This window comes from Otolemur garnettii, unplaced genomic scaffold (assembly GCF_000181295.1).
Source record: "Otolemur garnettii isolate 467f Iridium unplaced genomic scaffold, OtoGar3 scaffold00028, whole genome shotgun sequence".
NCBI classification, from domain to species: Eukaryota; Metazoa; Chordata; class Mammalia; order Primates; family Galagidae; genus Otolemur; species Otolemur garnettii.
The window spans coordinates 18,584,102-18,599,219 of NW_003852423.1; the positions used below are offsets into that span (position 1 = coordinate 18,584,102).

General features: G+C 42.5%; 1 protein-coding gene across 1 annotated transcript in view; it reads right to left on the reverse strand.

Moving 5' to 3' along the window:
• The window catches only part of ELMO1 (engulfment and cell motility 1), a 551,882-nt gene that overhangs the window by 269,944 nt on the left and 266,820 nt on the right, over nt 1–15,118 (reverse strand). Inside the window, exon 14 of the mRNA XM_003788592.3 lies at nt 2,799–2,903. Within this exon, the coding sequence (XP_003788640.1) occupies nt 2,799–2,903 (105 nt within the window). The remainder of the gene's footprint in view (nt 1–2,798; nt 2,904–15,118) is intronic.

Here is a 15,118-nt window from a genome sequence, read left to right on the forward strand (position 1 = left end):
AATGAAGAACTGCACTCATAGGGGAGATTCACATCATCAATAAAAGCAAATTTTATCAAAACTTTAAAAAAAAGTGATCCTCTCTTTATGTTTGGGAAGAGACCGTTCCGCCCAGGGATCTAACTTTCATGAGCTGTCTAGGCTCACTATGGTCCCTGCGGAGCACTCCTGGACTATCACTGAGATTTCTACTTTCATACTCACCCCAAAACTTCCTTGCAGAAAGCCTCAGACTTCACATATAATCCACTAACCCTATCCACTCAAGGGAATGGCTTTAGCATGCGATCGAGTAAATGCCTTAAATTCCTGAGACCCAGGAACAAAATCAGGGATAAAGACATCAGAGATAGAACGTCTAACCAACAATGCAAAGTGCATGTGGACACAAGAAAGCCACAGTTATTTTTACCCATAGGATTGTTGCTTAAGTCCCTATCAGAGAGAAAGTTCTGTCAGGTTGCCATGGTAGTAATTTCACTTACAGTGTTTAGAGGGGAAAGCAAGCCTAAAACATTAAATTACTTTTCATGAGACATATGCTTCTTATGCAATTAACAATACATTCAGCATCAATAAGCTCTAATTTTAGAAACGTTCATCGGCAAACATTCATCAGTTAATGGTAAATTCAGTTTCTACTCAGCTTCTACTTTTCACACTCAACTCTCAATGGTTATCTCAACGATGTTAATTTACTTACTAGGAACACAGATTACATTCCTTGGAAACATTTGTACAACAAACATACACATATACGTTAAATGAAAGTTGTATGAAAAAATAATTTTCTTTTTTTTTACTTATTTTTATTTATCTTTTTTTTTTTTGCAGTTTTGGGCCAGGGCTGGGTTTGAATCTGCCACCTCCGGCATATGGGACCGGTGCCCTACCCTTTTGAGCCACAGGCGCCGCCTGAAAAAAAAATTTTCCTATGGCAGATTGTCTTTCTAACTAAACACCCGATCCCAAACCTTTTAGAGATAATACCATAAAATCCTCTATATAATCAAATTACAAATAATATTTTAGAATAGGTCAAAGCTTCCCAAGTTGCATATGTAGAAAATCACATAACTTTAAAACATATTGCCTAGAGAGAACTCAGAAATCTGGCATGGCTTTATTCAAGGGGCTGGTGCTGGGTGTACATTCTTCAGTGTGTAGACCGTCCCACAGATTATAGGTCTGGCCAGTAAGTTATCACCGTGACCCCCATAGAAACATGCCTGCACATTTCCAAATGGCCTCTAGGGGAATGATTACTGTTTCAGCTGAGAATCAGCAAGTCTCTTTTTTACTTGAGCCAAGACAAAAGGAACTGTCCACGTTTAGATTACTAGATTTTGACAGTGCCCAGGTTTGAACCCAGGTCTCGAGGAAACCAAGAATCCAGCAGAGAATGTCAGAGTAATAGACAATCTCTCAAACTAAGTTCAGCCTCACTCTTCCTGCTTCAGGTAAGAAGCTTGTCACATCTTTCCGAAGCTTAGGCATAATCATTACTTTCCCTGCTGACAACCCTGAGATCTCAGCCTGGGGTCTATGTCATGCTGACTGAATCGGGCCCTTCTCCCTGCAGACAGGAATCAGTATCAGCATGAATCAAGGGCTCCAACCGGACACCCCTGATGGGATGAGCCCTCTGCGTCACTTCACCTTAGCGCCATTCCTTCCCACTTCGTCCTCTCCACACGGGCACCATGCCATCAGCAGGGGGCATCTTCTATTACAGAGAGGAAAGACAGGCCTCCCCTTCCTTCTGCCCCACTCATGAAGGGCACTATCTAATTTGACTAGTCTATTGTAAAATGAGAGAATGCATTTGTTTCCCCCCCAACTCTCCCATTTTCTCTTCCTTTTCGCGTACCTTACTGAATCTCCAGCACCAGACTGAACAGAAGCAGGACACCAGAGAGAATCCCGGGCCTCTTCCCAACTTTGAGAATACGTCTAACAGGGTCTCCACTGAGTTTGAGATTATGCAGCTTTGGGGTAGACAGTTCATTTTTGTCCTTTGCTATCTAAGCTTCAGGTTTTGTCACAACTCAATATTGAACTATATTAAATGTCATCATGTAAAAAAAATTTTAAAAGTTTAAAATCCCCATTTCAGTCCCCCAATTGATTTCACTTAATGTTGATTTTTTTTTTTTTTTTAAGTTTACTGAGAAAACCTAAGAACTGGAGTCACTCATCTGTCGCAGACCACATAGCTCATGGCAAGGAGAAGCGAGAGCTAAGCTTGGAACACTCAGTAATCATAGGAAACACCTTGATGACAAGGGCACGGGGGAGAGTTTCAGCTCCCCTAGCATGAGAGCTCGAGAGCTGAGGACAGCAGTGATTGGCAGTCTTTACACCTGTGGTGCAAGGACCACGGGATTAGGTCGCTGTAAGAAGGTGCAGGAGAAGGCAGCTGGGGAGCGTATGGACGATCTTTCATAGACCTGCTCACTCGGACTCTTTCACTTCTCTGGCCTGCAGAACTCCTGCATGGCGTCTCTCTACAAAAGACTGCTAAGATTCACTCTCTTGCTAAGACTGCTTCTCTCCCTCAAAGACTGTTTCTCTCTCTCCCTTCTGCTGAGGCAAATAGCCCTCAGGCACCTAAGGGTAACTGTTCTCAGCTAGAGAGCACAGCAGTCCCCGTCCAGAACATAGCTAGGTAAGCCGGGGCTGGAGACCTGGTCAGTCCTGGCCCCGACACTCATCTAGAGATAATCCCCCTGTTTTTGCAAGTTTGGAATTAAAATTCAGTAAGAAAATATTTATCTGAAAAGGGCTTGCAGGCTTACCCGGATGTACGCATCCTGGTGGTGCTTAGCAAAGTACAGCATGTTGTCCAGAGCCAGCATCCCAGGGGGCGTCTGAGTGAAGTCCATGGCCGGGTTGACATGATTCTGTCATGAAAACAAAATATTTGGTGAGGTTAATTCTTCACAGATTTCATCGACCACCAGGGCTCTGGTTTCTCTCCTCAAGAATGATGACCCACAAGGCCAGTTCCAAATATCTCCACGTGAACCTGCTGGGGTGGAGGGGGTAGGAGTTTCTTTCTACAGCTCCTCAGATTCAGCAAAACCAGCTGTTGTACCTGGGACTAGGAAACACAGTTGAAGATCAAAATACGGAAATGTTCTTAGGCATGTAACATTGTGAGGAAAAGAAAATGATACAAAATGTATTTCTGGTGGCTGCTCTAAAGTGAAACTGACAGCATTGGAGAGAAAGGCATAGAATGAAGCCACATCTCTGCCCTTTAACTCATAAAGTGACTCCCAAGAAACTATTACCTACCCACACCTCAACACACTTATCCTCACGTGTGGACAGGCTTTGTGAACTGTCCAGGATAACACGGCCCATAGGCCTCTGAGCACAGGCACGGATAACATTCAGGTGTCCAGGCTGACTCCCAGAAAGAGTGTCTGGCCTTGTGGTCACACTTAACACTGAGAACCCTGAAGATGAAAGAATAATTACAAATATGCTGAGCCAGGGAACAGGCCTGACTCATCTCAATTCTCCATGTGCTTGAAATCACCTGGGAAATGCACAAGACTCTTATTTAGACCATTTTACTCTTTAGACCATTCTCCACCATTAATCACTGAAAATTTTGAACTGTCCTAAAAATTCAGATCTAAACGGTGAGTGATTTAAGGGAAAGCAATCCCCCCTGCCCAGTTTAAATAGATGAAAAAGAAATGTTAAAGACATATTAAAGAAAACTGCTTTGGCCTCAGGATCCATCCCATTTGCATGAAATGATATATTTTTACTTTGTCCCTTAATACTTTAAAGAGCTTGAATTTCTATTCTGCCAGGGAAATTTTGGTTAAGGGCACTTTTTTCTAATTTCAGTACAGGAAGGCCTTTTCTTTACTTGTTCAAGGTTCAAACAACTCATACTTTTCCATTTTATTCAAGAGTACAGCTAAACTCTCTTCCATGTAGATTAGAATTTGTTTATAAGCTACTGAACAACACCTACAACTATGGGACAGCAGTGCTGCCTACTAGCCACAGTTCCACAGTTTTATTTTATTATTACCTCTTAATTTTTTTATTAAATAAAAACTGTGTAAATTAATGTATTTATGCGGTACAATGTACTGATTTTATATATAATTTGTAATGCTTACATCAAACTGGTTAACAGAGAGTATCCTGGTCCATAGCAACAGGTCGTGTCAGTACAAGGATTTGAATATTTTATATTAGCGTTTTATCCTGATTCATTTATTAAAATGTTGGAGAGTTTTTAAAATACCAAAGTACTGCTACCAAAGACAAGAAAGATCAATCTCATAAAATAAATATAACTGTATGATAACAAAAATAAAAATCTTTTGGCATGTCAAATGCAGTGGGGTCCAGTCTTAACTGGAAATAATGATCACATATTTAGTCTAAAAAGTAACTGTTATTTAAGATTTTATAATATTTTTAGTTATTTAGCAAAGAATAATAAAATGTAGATTGATTAGTTTGATTTCTATACATTAGATTTTCAGAGTGCAACCACAATACATCCTCTTTGGAAAGATTTATGGAGAATCCTCAAAGAACTCAAATTAGATTTCCCTAGGGCAGCGCCTGTGGCTCAAAGGAGTAGAGTGCCGGCTCCATAGGCCTGAGGTGGCAGGTTCAAACCCAGCTCCGGCCAAAAAAAACTCAAATTAGATTTCCCATTTGATCCCATAATCCCATTATTAGACATCTATCCAGAAGAAAAAAAAAATCATTTTATCATAAGGACATGTGCACTAGATTGTTTATCACAGCTCTACTTACAATCACCAAGATGTGGAAACAACCTAAATGCCCATCAACTCAAGAATGGATTAACAAACTGTGGTATATGTATACCATGGAATACTATTCAGCCATAAAAAGATGGAGATTTTACATCTTTTGTATAAGCCTGGATGGAGCTGAAATGCATTCTTCTTGATAAGGTATTCCAAGAATGGAAAAGCAAGTATCCACTTTACTCAGTACTAATATGAAGGCAGTAGATGATCTAATATGCACCCACGTAAGAGAAAAACTCAGTGCAATTGAAGTTAGGGGAGGGGAAAGGAAGGAGGAGGAGAGAGGGAAGGAGGGAAGGGGATTGGTGTCTTCCACTTAATGGGCACAAGGAAGGGTATATGGTACACCTCGTGGGTACAGGACACAACAAGGGGACTCTATCTAACAAATGCCAACACTGTAATCTCATTGTATCCTCATATAAACCTGAAATTTAAAAAATGAGTAATGGCTGAGAACTTTCAGTGTTATCATGATTTTACACTTTGCATGTATGAATTCTCTTCTGTGGTGGGTACAGTTGTTATCTCCATTACACTGCTGGGAAAACTGTGGCTTAGATGAGTGAGAAGCTTGACCAGGACCTCACATCTTGGCTTTGGCAGAGCAGGCAATGACTTCTTAGACAATATGTCTCAACAATCCTTTGTTCCTATTTTTTACTTACCACCATGTTCAAAGTTGAGTGCATTTATTTTAGTACTTCTAGCATTTAGACTTTGCACAAAGACTGAGAAAAGTTTATGTGAGAAAAATGTAGGCTAATCAATATTAACTGCTAAGCAGCATGGGCCAGCCAATGAACAAGGGTGTGCCACATATAACAGAGGAAATGTGACATTTATTTCAGTCCTATTTCTACTGTTTGTCTATGAATTTCAAAAATAAATACATTAAAAGAATAAATCCAGTTTAAAAAAATATATTTTTTCTCTGATTTTAATTCCAGCAACTCCCCAAAGCTATGTGTTAGAGAAGTGTACCAGTAAGAAGACCATAACCGTGGCTGAAGACTTACCAGTCTTATTTGATTTTGCACCCAGGAGCCCACTGAAATGTCCTTCTATTAATCACACCCCTCCCTCAAGCACACATTCAATGTATCAATTGGGGTATTGCTGTTTTATATTCTGGGAAGCCAAGGTGGGGGGATCTCTTAAGCTCAGGAGTTTGAGATAAGCCTGAGCAAGAGCAAGACCCCCATCTCTATTAAAAATGGAAAAATTAGGTGCTACTGTGGTAGGCACCTGTAATCCCAGCTATTTGGGAGGCTGAGGCAAGAGGATCGCTTGAGCCCAGGAGTTTGAGGTTGCTATGAGCTAGACTGGCCCTGGCACTCTAGCCTGAGCAATAGAGTCAGACTCTGTCTCAAAAAAAAAAAAAAAAAATCCTTCAGTTTAGGAAAAAATGTAATTTATTTTTAAGGTTCTTTTAAAGACTATAACTGATTAACAAATTCTCATAATAAAACAATGTCTACTATGTACCAGGGATTGTGCCAAGCATCTTGCATGTGGAGCTCTTAATACCCATAAAACCCTCACCAGTTAGGTACTATAGTTATCCTCTTTGGGCAAGAAGGAAACTGAGGCATGACAATTTGGGTAGCCAGTATATATAGCAGAGCCAGAATGAGAACCAGGTTGATCAACCACCTGACAGTGCCGGGAATTCCACAAAGACATCCCCAGTTGTTGTATTTCTCCTTAGTCAACACTACTCCCTCAGGCAGAGTGGGCCTAAAATCATCCTTTTTAATAAAAGCCGTAATTTCCCCATCCCTCCCAGACATTATCATGGAACAAAACCTCTCTCATGTTCAATAAACCATGTCCTAATTGTCTCAGACAAATAAGCTCTTACTAAGCAAAAGCCAGTTAGAAAATTGCCTTTGATTTTCAATGACTTGCTCTAAATTATGAAGCATCACTAGATTTTAGATGAAAAAAATTATTTTGTAGTTGGAAGTAAACTGTACTTTTATTTTTTTTCTTTTTCTCTAACTCCAGATATCATTTTTCCAGCCTCCCTCTCCTTGCAATGATTTTCTTTTTTTGGTATAATAGCCAGTGAAATAACTTCACAAGCAGAGATTCTGATAACAGGAAAAGGAAAAGAATTACACGCCAAAGCATTTTAAAAGCTTTCTGTACTGTGACAAAAATACTCTGAGAGCCGGGAAAGGCCAGCAGCTCCCCAACTTCTTTCTTATTTATGAGATGCTCTGGATACAGATTTATTTTCTTTTCTTGTTCCGTGTTATTTTTTTCCACCTGTCTTGAAATGGAAGCTGCAGGAGCTTTGATGAATGGCTTGAAATTTCCCCTTGTTTTACTGCCAAGCCCATGTACCTCTGTACATCCTCCCGAAATGCCATTTGTTAGTGCCTCTGGAAGGGCTGCCCCGTGAATCACAGCAGACATCTCTCAGCCCCAAGGGACAGGGTGAGTCGCTGCTTCCCTTTCCAAAACACAAAGGTTCTAAAGTTTGGGGATGTGGTATTAGCCAGCAGAAGATACCATGAGTTATTCTGTAGTGAGCATCTTATGCGCAGTTCGGGTGTCTACTCTGAGCATCTAATTCCTGAAGATTAGTTTCTCCTCTGTTACGGACATGCTAGTTTTTCAGATGAATTATCTCAATCACGCATCCAAGGGAAGGTGTAAGCTCCAAGACAGAAAATTTCTAAACTTGTTTTGGGCCCAAATACCAAGGCCTTTGGAGAGCTGCAGTGGGCTGGTGCCCTTATTTTATGGATGCAAAAAGTGAGTCCCTGGTGAACAATGGTGCTCAAACTCCAGCAGGCCCGCGAATCTCATGAAGGGCTGTTAAAGCACCAATTATTGGATCCTGCGTGTCTGAGTCAGGGAGTGGGATGGGATCCAAGACGATGCATCTCTAATAAACTCCCAGGAGATACTGATGCTCTAGTTGAGGACCACACTTTGAGACCCACTGGTGGACAGAATGACTTATCCCAAATAACACAGGTATCATCAAAAGAGGATCTAGAATCCAGACACCCCAAATCCTTGAATCCCATGCAGTGGCTATCCCATCACACTGGTTCCAAGGTGCAAATGCATTTCAGAAATACTTGCTGTTCACCTGCTCTGGGGGGGCAGGACTCATCAGTGAAACAAACGCCTTTATTCAGAAAAGGGAATTATAATTTAGAATCGTCTCACTTCTCTTACTGCTCAAATTTCTGACTAAAATATACTGTATTAGCACCTCCGCAGGGAAGTAGGAAACTGTAATCCATCAATATTTTTGCTCTTGAATGCTTCCTGGTTGGGGAAATAGTACTGGCACTAGGGTGGATGATTTTTAAATGATCTGTATTTTTCAATTACCAATGCCATGTGAGTCCTTCATTAGTGTGGAAAATAAAGAGATGATTATAATAATGCCTGCCAGATGGCATATTGTGGGGGAAGCCTTTGAGGATTTAGGAGTTAATATTTGTGCTATATGAGCGCCTGCATTTGCTGAACAAATACAGCATTAAAAGCAACCTTTAAAACAAATCACAAGGAGTGAATTTTCTTTAGTCTATGAAAAACCCCCTTCAGGGATATTTCTTGAGGCTGGTGGGTTAAGGTCAGGTTCTCTGCGGGGCAGAGGAGCCATCCAGGAAGTCTGCCTCCCAGTCAGGACAAACGCGTGTGTGAGGTTTCAAGGAGCACCTACAACAACAGTGCTTGGGTGCTCCCAAAAGTGTCCTGGGGAGCTCTGAAAGTCCTGATATCCAGGCTACACCCCAAATTGGTTCAACAAGAAGCTCTGTGGTTGGGATCCAAACAATTACTTAACAGATTTTTTTTTTTTTTTTTTTTGCAGTTTTTGGCCAGGGCTGGGTTTGAACCCATCACCTCCGGCATATGGGGCCGGCGCCCCACTCCTTTGAGCCACAGGCTCCACCCTTTAATAGATTTTTTTAAGCTCCCCAAATGATTGCAATGTCCAGCCAAGGTTGAGAACTGCTTTTCCAAACTAATGGTTCTCAAACTTGAGCAAGCATCAGAATCACCAGAGGGTCTGTTTAAAACCAGGTTACTGGGCTCCACCCCCAGAGCTTCTGATTCAGTAGGTCTGGGGTGGAGCCCAGAATTATCTACTCCTGATCTCTGAACCATAAGAATCATTGTTCCAAAGCCACAGTAACCAAATGCAGGAGCACGCCAGGGATCAGTACCCACCTGCTGCTGCAGTCGCTTGACTCCCCTGTACTAGTGTTAGATTAGGCAGTGACCTTTCTCGAATGACTGCTTTAGGTAGAATATACATTCTCTGAGCTGACATAGGTGGCTGCTCACACTCCTGCATAATGAAGCTTTCAAAAGCCTCTGAATTTGGAAACCCCAACACAGATCAGTGTCCCAAAAGTCCTTACAAGTCGCCTCTAGGAAACTTCAGATTCTGCCTTGGTTCCTCACCATTAAATTTGATAAAAATCAATAGATTGGATGAAAACAGAGAAGACGGTCTATCAAATATGGCTTAAGACAGAAAGGCAGAAAAACAACTGTGCCCAGCTATTGGCACTGGTATTGGCAGACGTCATGCCAGGCGCTGTAATGCAGGAACTTAGTTCATCTTCCCAGCTACCAGGTAAGGTAAATAACCAGGTAAATGTTACTGTTCTCATCCTATGATACAGTCACAACTTATAACTTGTGCTAGAATCACGGCTAGTAAGAGGCAGAGCCTCAGGGCTAGGCTAGTAAGAGGCAGAGTCACCACTTCAATTCCGTAACTTTTTTCCTACTTGGGCTCAAAAGGTCTTTGGTGACTAGGAATACAGGCTCCATTAGCAAGAAGGAATTTAATCAGAGAAATGTAAAGTCTTGTAAAAAGAATTTAAAAAATTCAAGCACACATCTACTGAGTAAGGACAATGTGGTTTAGGAATAATTCATGAGAGCCTAGCTCCTCATCATTAAAATCCGAGGCTTTACGGTAAAACACACAGAATCCCTGTGAGAGAAACACCCAGGAAGATTGGAAGGATTCAGGATAATAGACTCTGAGCCACCTGGATTCCTTCCCCACTGAACCTCCCTCTCTCACACACATTCTCTTCCCTTTGCCTGGCCTCCCTGACACCTCTGCTAGTGTCTGGAATTCCGTCCACCGACCTGCTTCTTCCTGGCCTTCAACCCCGGCTCTGCTTCTTCTGGCTGGACAATCCCACAGCTGTACCCAGGGTGGATAGCCCTAGTTCAACTGGGTTCCAGGATCATCTCCAACTGTCACTAAGGCAACTTCCTCCCTGAAAATGTTCTGAAACCAAAGAAAGTCCATGACTATTCACATTATTAACATATCAGAGTTAGGTCTGGCAATAAGTACAAGAGGAGTCGATTTCATGTGGCAGCCAGAAGGCTCTGATGTGTCAGGTTTCATCAACAGGAGCACAAGATGAAGAATGGAGGAGGTTCCACCGGACTGGGCCGGGCTCAGGTCCCATCTGGACACAGCACACAGCCAGGATGCCATCCTCTGGAGCCAACCTCTGACATACAAGAAATCGTGCATACCAGACTGACCAAGCAGAAGCAGAAATATCAGAACAGAGAGACATATCAGAAAAGTTGGGGATATTTAGCCCTAGTATGTGTGGAGTGCAGAAGTGGGATGGGGACTGTGTCTTCAGGCATTTGAAGAGCTACTGATGGTACTCTGTGCCACTATAGAAAGCAGGATTAGCAGAGACGGTCCTGTCCTTAAAAACACTGCAGCAGGGACCAGATGTCCAGAGAAGGGCAGGGCAAATGACCACTTGCAACCCCTAGCTCCTTCTCCTTATCACATAATTTCCGATGCCTCCTATTACGCAAAGCACCGTGTAGGACAGAAGTGACACATCCCGTCCAGAGGTGAATTTAAAACAAAAACAGCACCTGTCCTCAAGGAACTAGTACCTCTGAAGTGAGTTATTAAAAGCCTTCACAATATAGCAAGACACACGCTCTTATAAATAACTTCACCTGTGCACTCAATGAAAAAAAAAACACATTAAAAATTCTAGATTTGGCGGCAGTGCCCATAGCTCAGTGGGTAGGGCGCTGGCCACATACACTGAGGCTGGAGGGTTCAAACCCTGCCCTGGGCCAGCTAAACAAGGACAAAAAAAAAAATAGCCAAGCATTGTAGTGGGAGTCTGTAGTCCCAGCTACTTGAGAGGCTGAGGCAAGAGAATCGTTTAAGCCCAAGATTTGAGGTTGCTGTGAGCTGTGATGCCACAGCACTCTACCAAGGGCAACAGCTTGAGACTCTGTCTCAAAAAAAAAAAAAAATACTAGATTTAAGGCCAACTTCTTTAGTTAAGAATAATATTCCTCTTTAAATTACTTTCAAAAAGTTGGTAGAGGCCCTGCACTGCCATGTATGCGATTTATGAAAATGTGGGTTGATTCTCACTTCATTATCTTGAAGCAGCAGGATTGAGGCTTCCTGAATAGAAGGAAACACTGGAGCACAGTTTATTTCGTGTGTTGATTCAATAGCCACTACAAAGAATTACCATAAAAACTCAATTAAAAACTGCCTTGGGAATAAATTTCATTTAAAACGAAGCTGGTTATGGTTCTTTAAAGAAAGTCTTTATGAATAATGAAATAGTACTGTCAAGGTTTATAAAGATATCTGTAAGTTTTCTGCTTTGGCTTAGCTCAAGTGGGATTTGGAACAATCCAGGTATCCTGGCTCCCCAACCTGTAGCAATGGCTCTGTGTTCCTTCCCCCCTGCTCATTTTTGGTCCACTCTTCTCAGGATCCTCTTTCTCCCACCACTGGTCACTTTAACACAGGGGTGAAGTAGTATTGTTTGATGCACTATTGGAGAAACAGTGGGTTTCTCCTTGTCCCCTTGTCGTTCTCCATCGTAGGGAAAACATCTGGATGAGGTTCTTTCATCAAGAAACTCATTCCCTTAGCACCTGGCACAGCTCTCCAAGCTGTCGCTGGTAAGGGACCACCACGGCATAGGACAGGTGACCTCTTCACTGCTGGGGGGCTGGGAGCTGAGCGAGCTGCAGCTGCTGCAGATGGACTCCTGGGGCTCAGAGCGATGCACTGAGGTGTGCTGCACCTAGCTTCCTCCAGAATCTAGCACTGGGACTTCAGTGGGGTTAGTGATTGCAAAAGTAGGGGAAATATTTCTATTAAACCAGGGGAACATCTAGAGATGTCCTTCAGGGCTTTCCTTACAATAGTAGCAAGGCGTACCTGGAGATGATGGTGATGGCGGCTCTGAAGGTGGGCATAGCGCTAACACATACATGGCAGTCAATGGGTGCCCAGGACTGTTCTAAGCCAGCAGGTGGCAAACTATAGCCCAGGAGCCAAATCAGGTCCACTAACTTGTTTTGTATAGTTGTGAGCATAAAATCTTTTTTCTTTCACATTTTAATTGTTTTAAATCAAAAGAATAATATGTGATGTGAAAATGACACGAAATTCAAATTTCAGTGTCCATAACAGAAATTTTACTGGAATTCAGTGACGTTCCTTGAGTCACATGCTGCCTGTGGCTCCTCTCCCGCTGTGGAACAGAATCAAGAGCTGTGAGAGAGACTCGCATACGACTGGCAAAGCCTAAATACTGACTGCCTGGCCCTTTCTAGGAAATATTTGCCAGTTTTTGTGCTAACATTGACCTCCCAGTGATACTAGTCCTTATCATTAGTTTAAAAGGTTAAAAATCTCAACTAACAGAGAAACACTGATTTTTTTTAACTCCTGAACAACACCACCATGACACCTTCATAAATGATTAATGCTTTATTCCCCTGGATAAATACTGTAACAATTTTGTAGATTCTCAAATATTTAATGGGGATTTTGTGTCCTACAAATATTATGTTGAAAGAAGTGTTTTGGGGACCCTTAAATAACTAGTACATTCCCCCTCCCATGCCAGCTAGTGTCACAGTGATTCAGTTCCCAACCTTATGATTCTCCAGTCCCTTTCTCCTTGCTGTTCAAGGAAAATCACAGGCACAGAGGGATTCAGACATAAAAAACCACTTATAATTTTGACATTTTAGGGACTTGGGTTGTGGCTGTTAAGCATTTGCTTATAAATAGGAAAGTCTGGCTTTCAATAATCTCTTCTCCATAACTGGCTACACAGAATTCTTATGCCTGCTTTGAAGATTAACAAACTGAGGAACAGAGGTGAAGTATCTTGCCCACATTCACACAACCAGCAAGCTGGGATTTGAAGCCAACCATTGAGAATCTATATTCTGAAAAGAAAAACTACTTAACCACGTGATGGAAAATCTACTCCAGGGAATACTGTGCCACCTTTTGAAATTATGTTCATGGAGTATTTATTTATCACAAAAGAAAACGGCGAGAATGTAAAATGTATGTTAATTGTGTGTTGCATAGAATCTGTCTAGCAGGATATATTCCTTGTCGATGTGTACTTTATATAGAAAATTTTCTATATATTCTCATGAAATAAAGCATACTGAGGTAGCTATTATCAAGACACAGATTTATCATGATTATATATTTTTTAAAAGCATTAAAAGCCTAGAAAGGATTTCATAAGGGTATTAAGACTAATGACTGGTAGTGGTAGGAAGTCATGTAATTTTTTTTCTATCCGTCCTTATTTTCCCCACTTTTCCTCATGTCTTCATTGCATTGATTTTTATTTACATTTGATTAGGGGTGTACCCTGTTCTCTAACAAGGAAATAAATTTATTTTATAGGAGAGCATGAGAAATTGGATTTTCATTCTGGCTCTGCTCAAGTGTTCACTGACTCCGACCCTACAGATCCCTGTTCTGCTGAGCCAGAGGGACATACCCTGGGCAGAAAGGGTCATGCCACCTGCCCAGGTGAGTCCTGTGCAGGCAAGGTGGATGGCCTGGATCCTGCAAGTCATTCCAAGCTCCTGCCATCAGCTGGGGTGACAAGGCTGTCGTTCTGGCAGGAAAGCCCAGGAGGGGCAGCTGTGTGACCCAAATCCTCAGAATGGGGGCAACTGGAGCTTCTGAGGCCTCTTTGGCACGGGCCACTCCAGAATGTTTGCTGAAGTTGCTTGCTCTGCCCAGCTGCAGCCCTCTGGGCTTTAAAACCACATGTCCCTTATCCTGATCCTTAAGCCAGCACCTCCTAGTGCTTCAGCCAGTGAGTCCCTTTACCACTCCCTGGGAGATCTAGGCCAGCCGCAGGTGATCCCTGTTAATGTTGACAGTTGGGTGATGTAATCCTGAGGGGACCCTTTAGCTACAAAGCCCTCTGACCTATAAATACTCAGAGTTCCACAAACATACTGGGTTAAACCACTGAACTACTGACACCCAGCCACTTTTGAGCTACAAAAATGTAATGTTACATGGCTCATCGTAGTAACAGTGGAGCTAAATAGATGCAATCACACCAAGGTCTTGGAAGTTTCTGAAAGGAGGAGGCTTTCTGGAGAGTGTGATGAGAGCAACTGCAGAAGTCAGCTGGAGCGGAGGATGCAAAGAGCAGAGCAACGCCATGGTTTCTGTTTGAATGGGAGTTATTAACATTAATTTTTTAAAGTAGCTTTTTCAAATTCATCTTGGGAAAGCCTGCTCTGAAACCAGCAATACCTAGGTGGAGTTAGCCACTCTCTTCCGGTCTCACCGGTCTGGAACAGCAGAAGTGCGGCGGCCTCTGCTTCCGTTTTGTTTCAGCCCCCCGTGCACAGGGCCGAAAGAGCAACTGCCTTTCCCAGCCCCGAGAATGCGCTTCTGAGGACGAGGATGTGAGTCCATCACCAAGCGGATATGTAATAAACCTTGAAAGAGGCTGAGAAATGTTTGAAATGTTAGATCAATAGCATGTGAATGCCGAGTTGCCCCTAACCTTAGCAAACAGATGAAATGGAATTAAACGCTACCGTGTTTGGGAAGAAAAGGAGGAAAAGCTTCAGTTGTCCTTGTGAGTCTTATGTGGTCATGGTTGTTAGGCCACAAGGCAGTAAGGAGGTCCTAAAACAATGAAAACATTCTACCCGCATATCAGACTCTTGCACCTGGAGGCAACACCCTACCCTCTCCCTACTCCCTCATACCCGCGCTAAAAATAACCGTCGCAAAAAAATCCCCAGAGCAAAACTGCCCAGCAACCCTGCAAGTTACAAATTCCCCAATCACCAAACGCCCCCTCACCCCCCCCTGCATGTAGTTTTTCGCCTTAAAAGCAGCCTGTAACAGCCTCAGGGGGTTCCTTCCCCTTGTGGCTGAGGAACCCTGACGCGCCAGCAATAAACCTGCCTCTTGCTTTTTGCATCGATTCGTG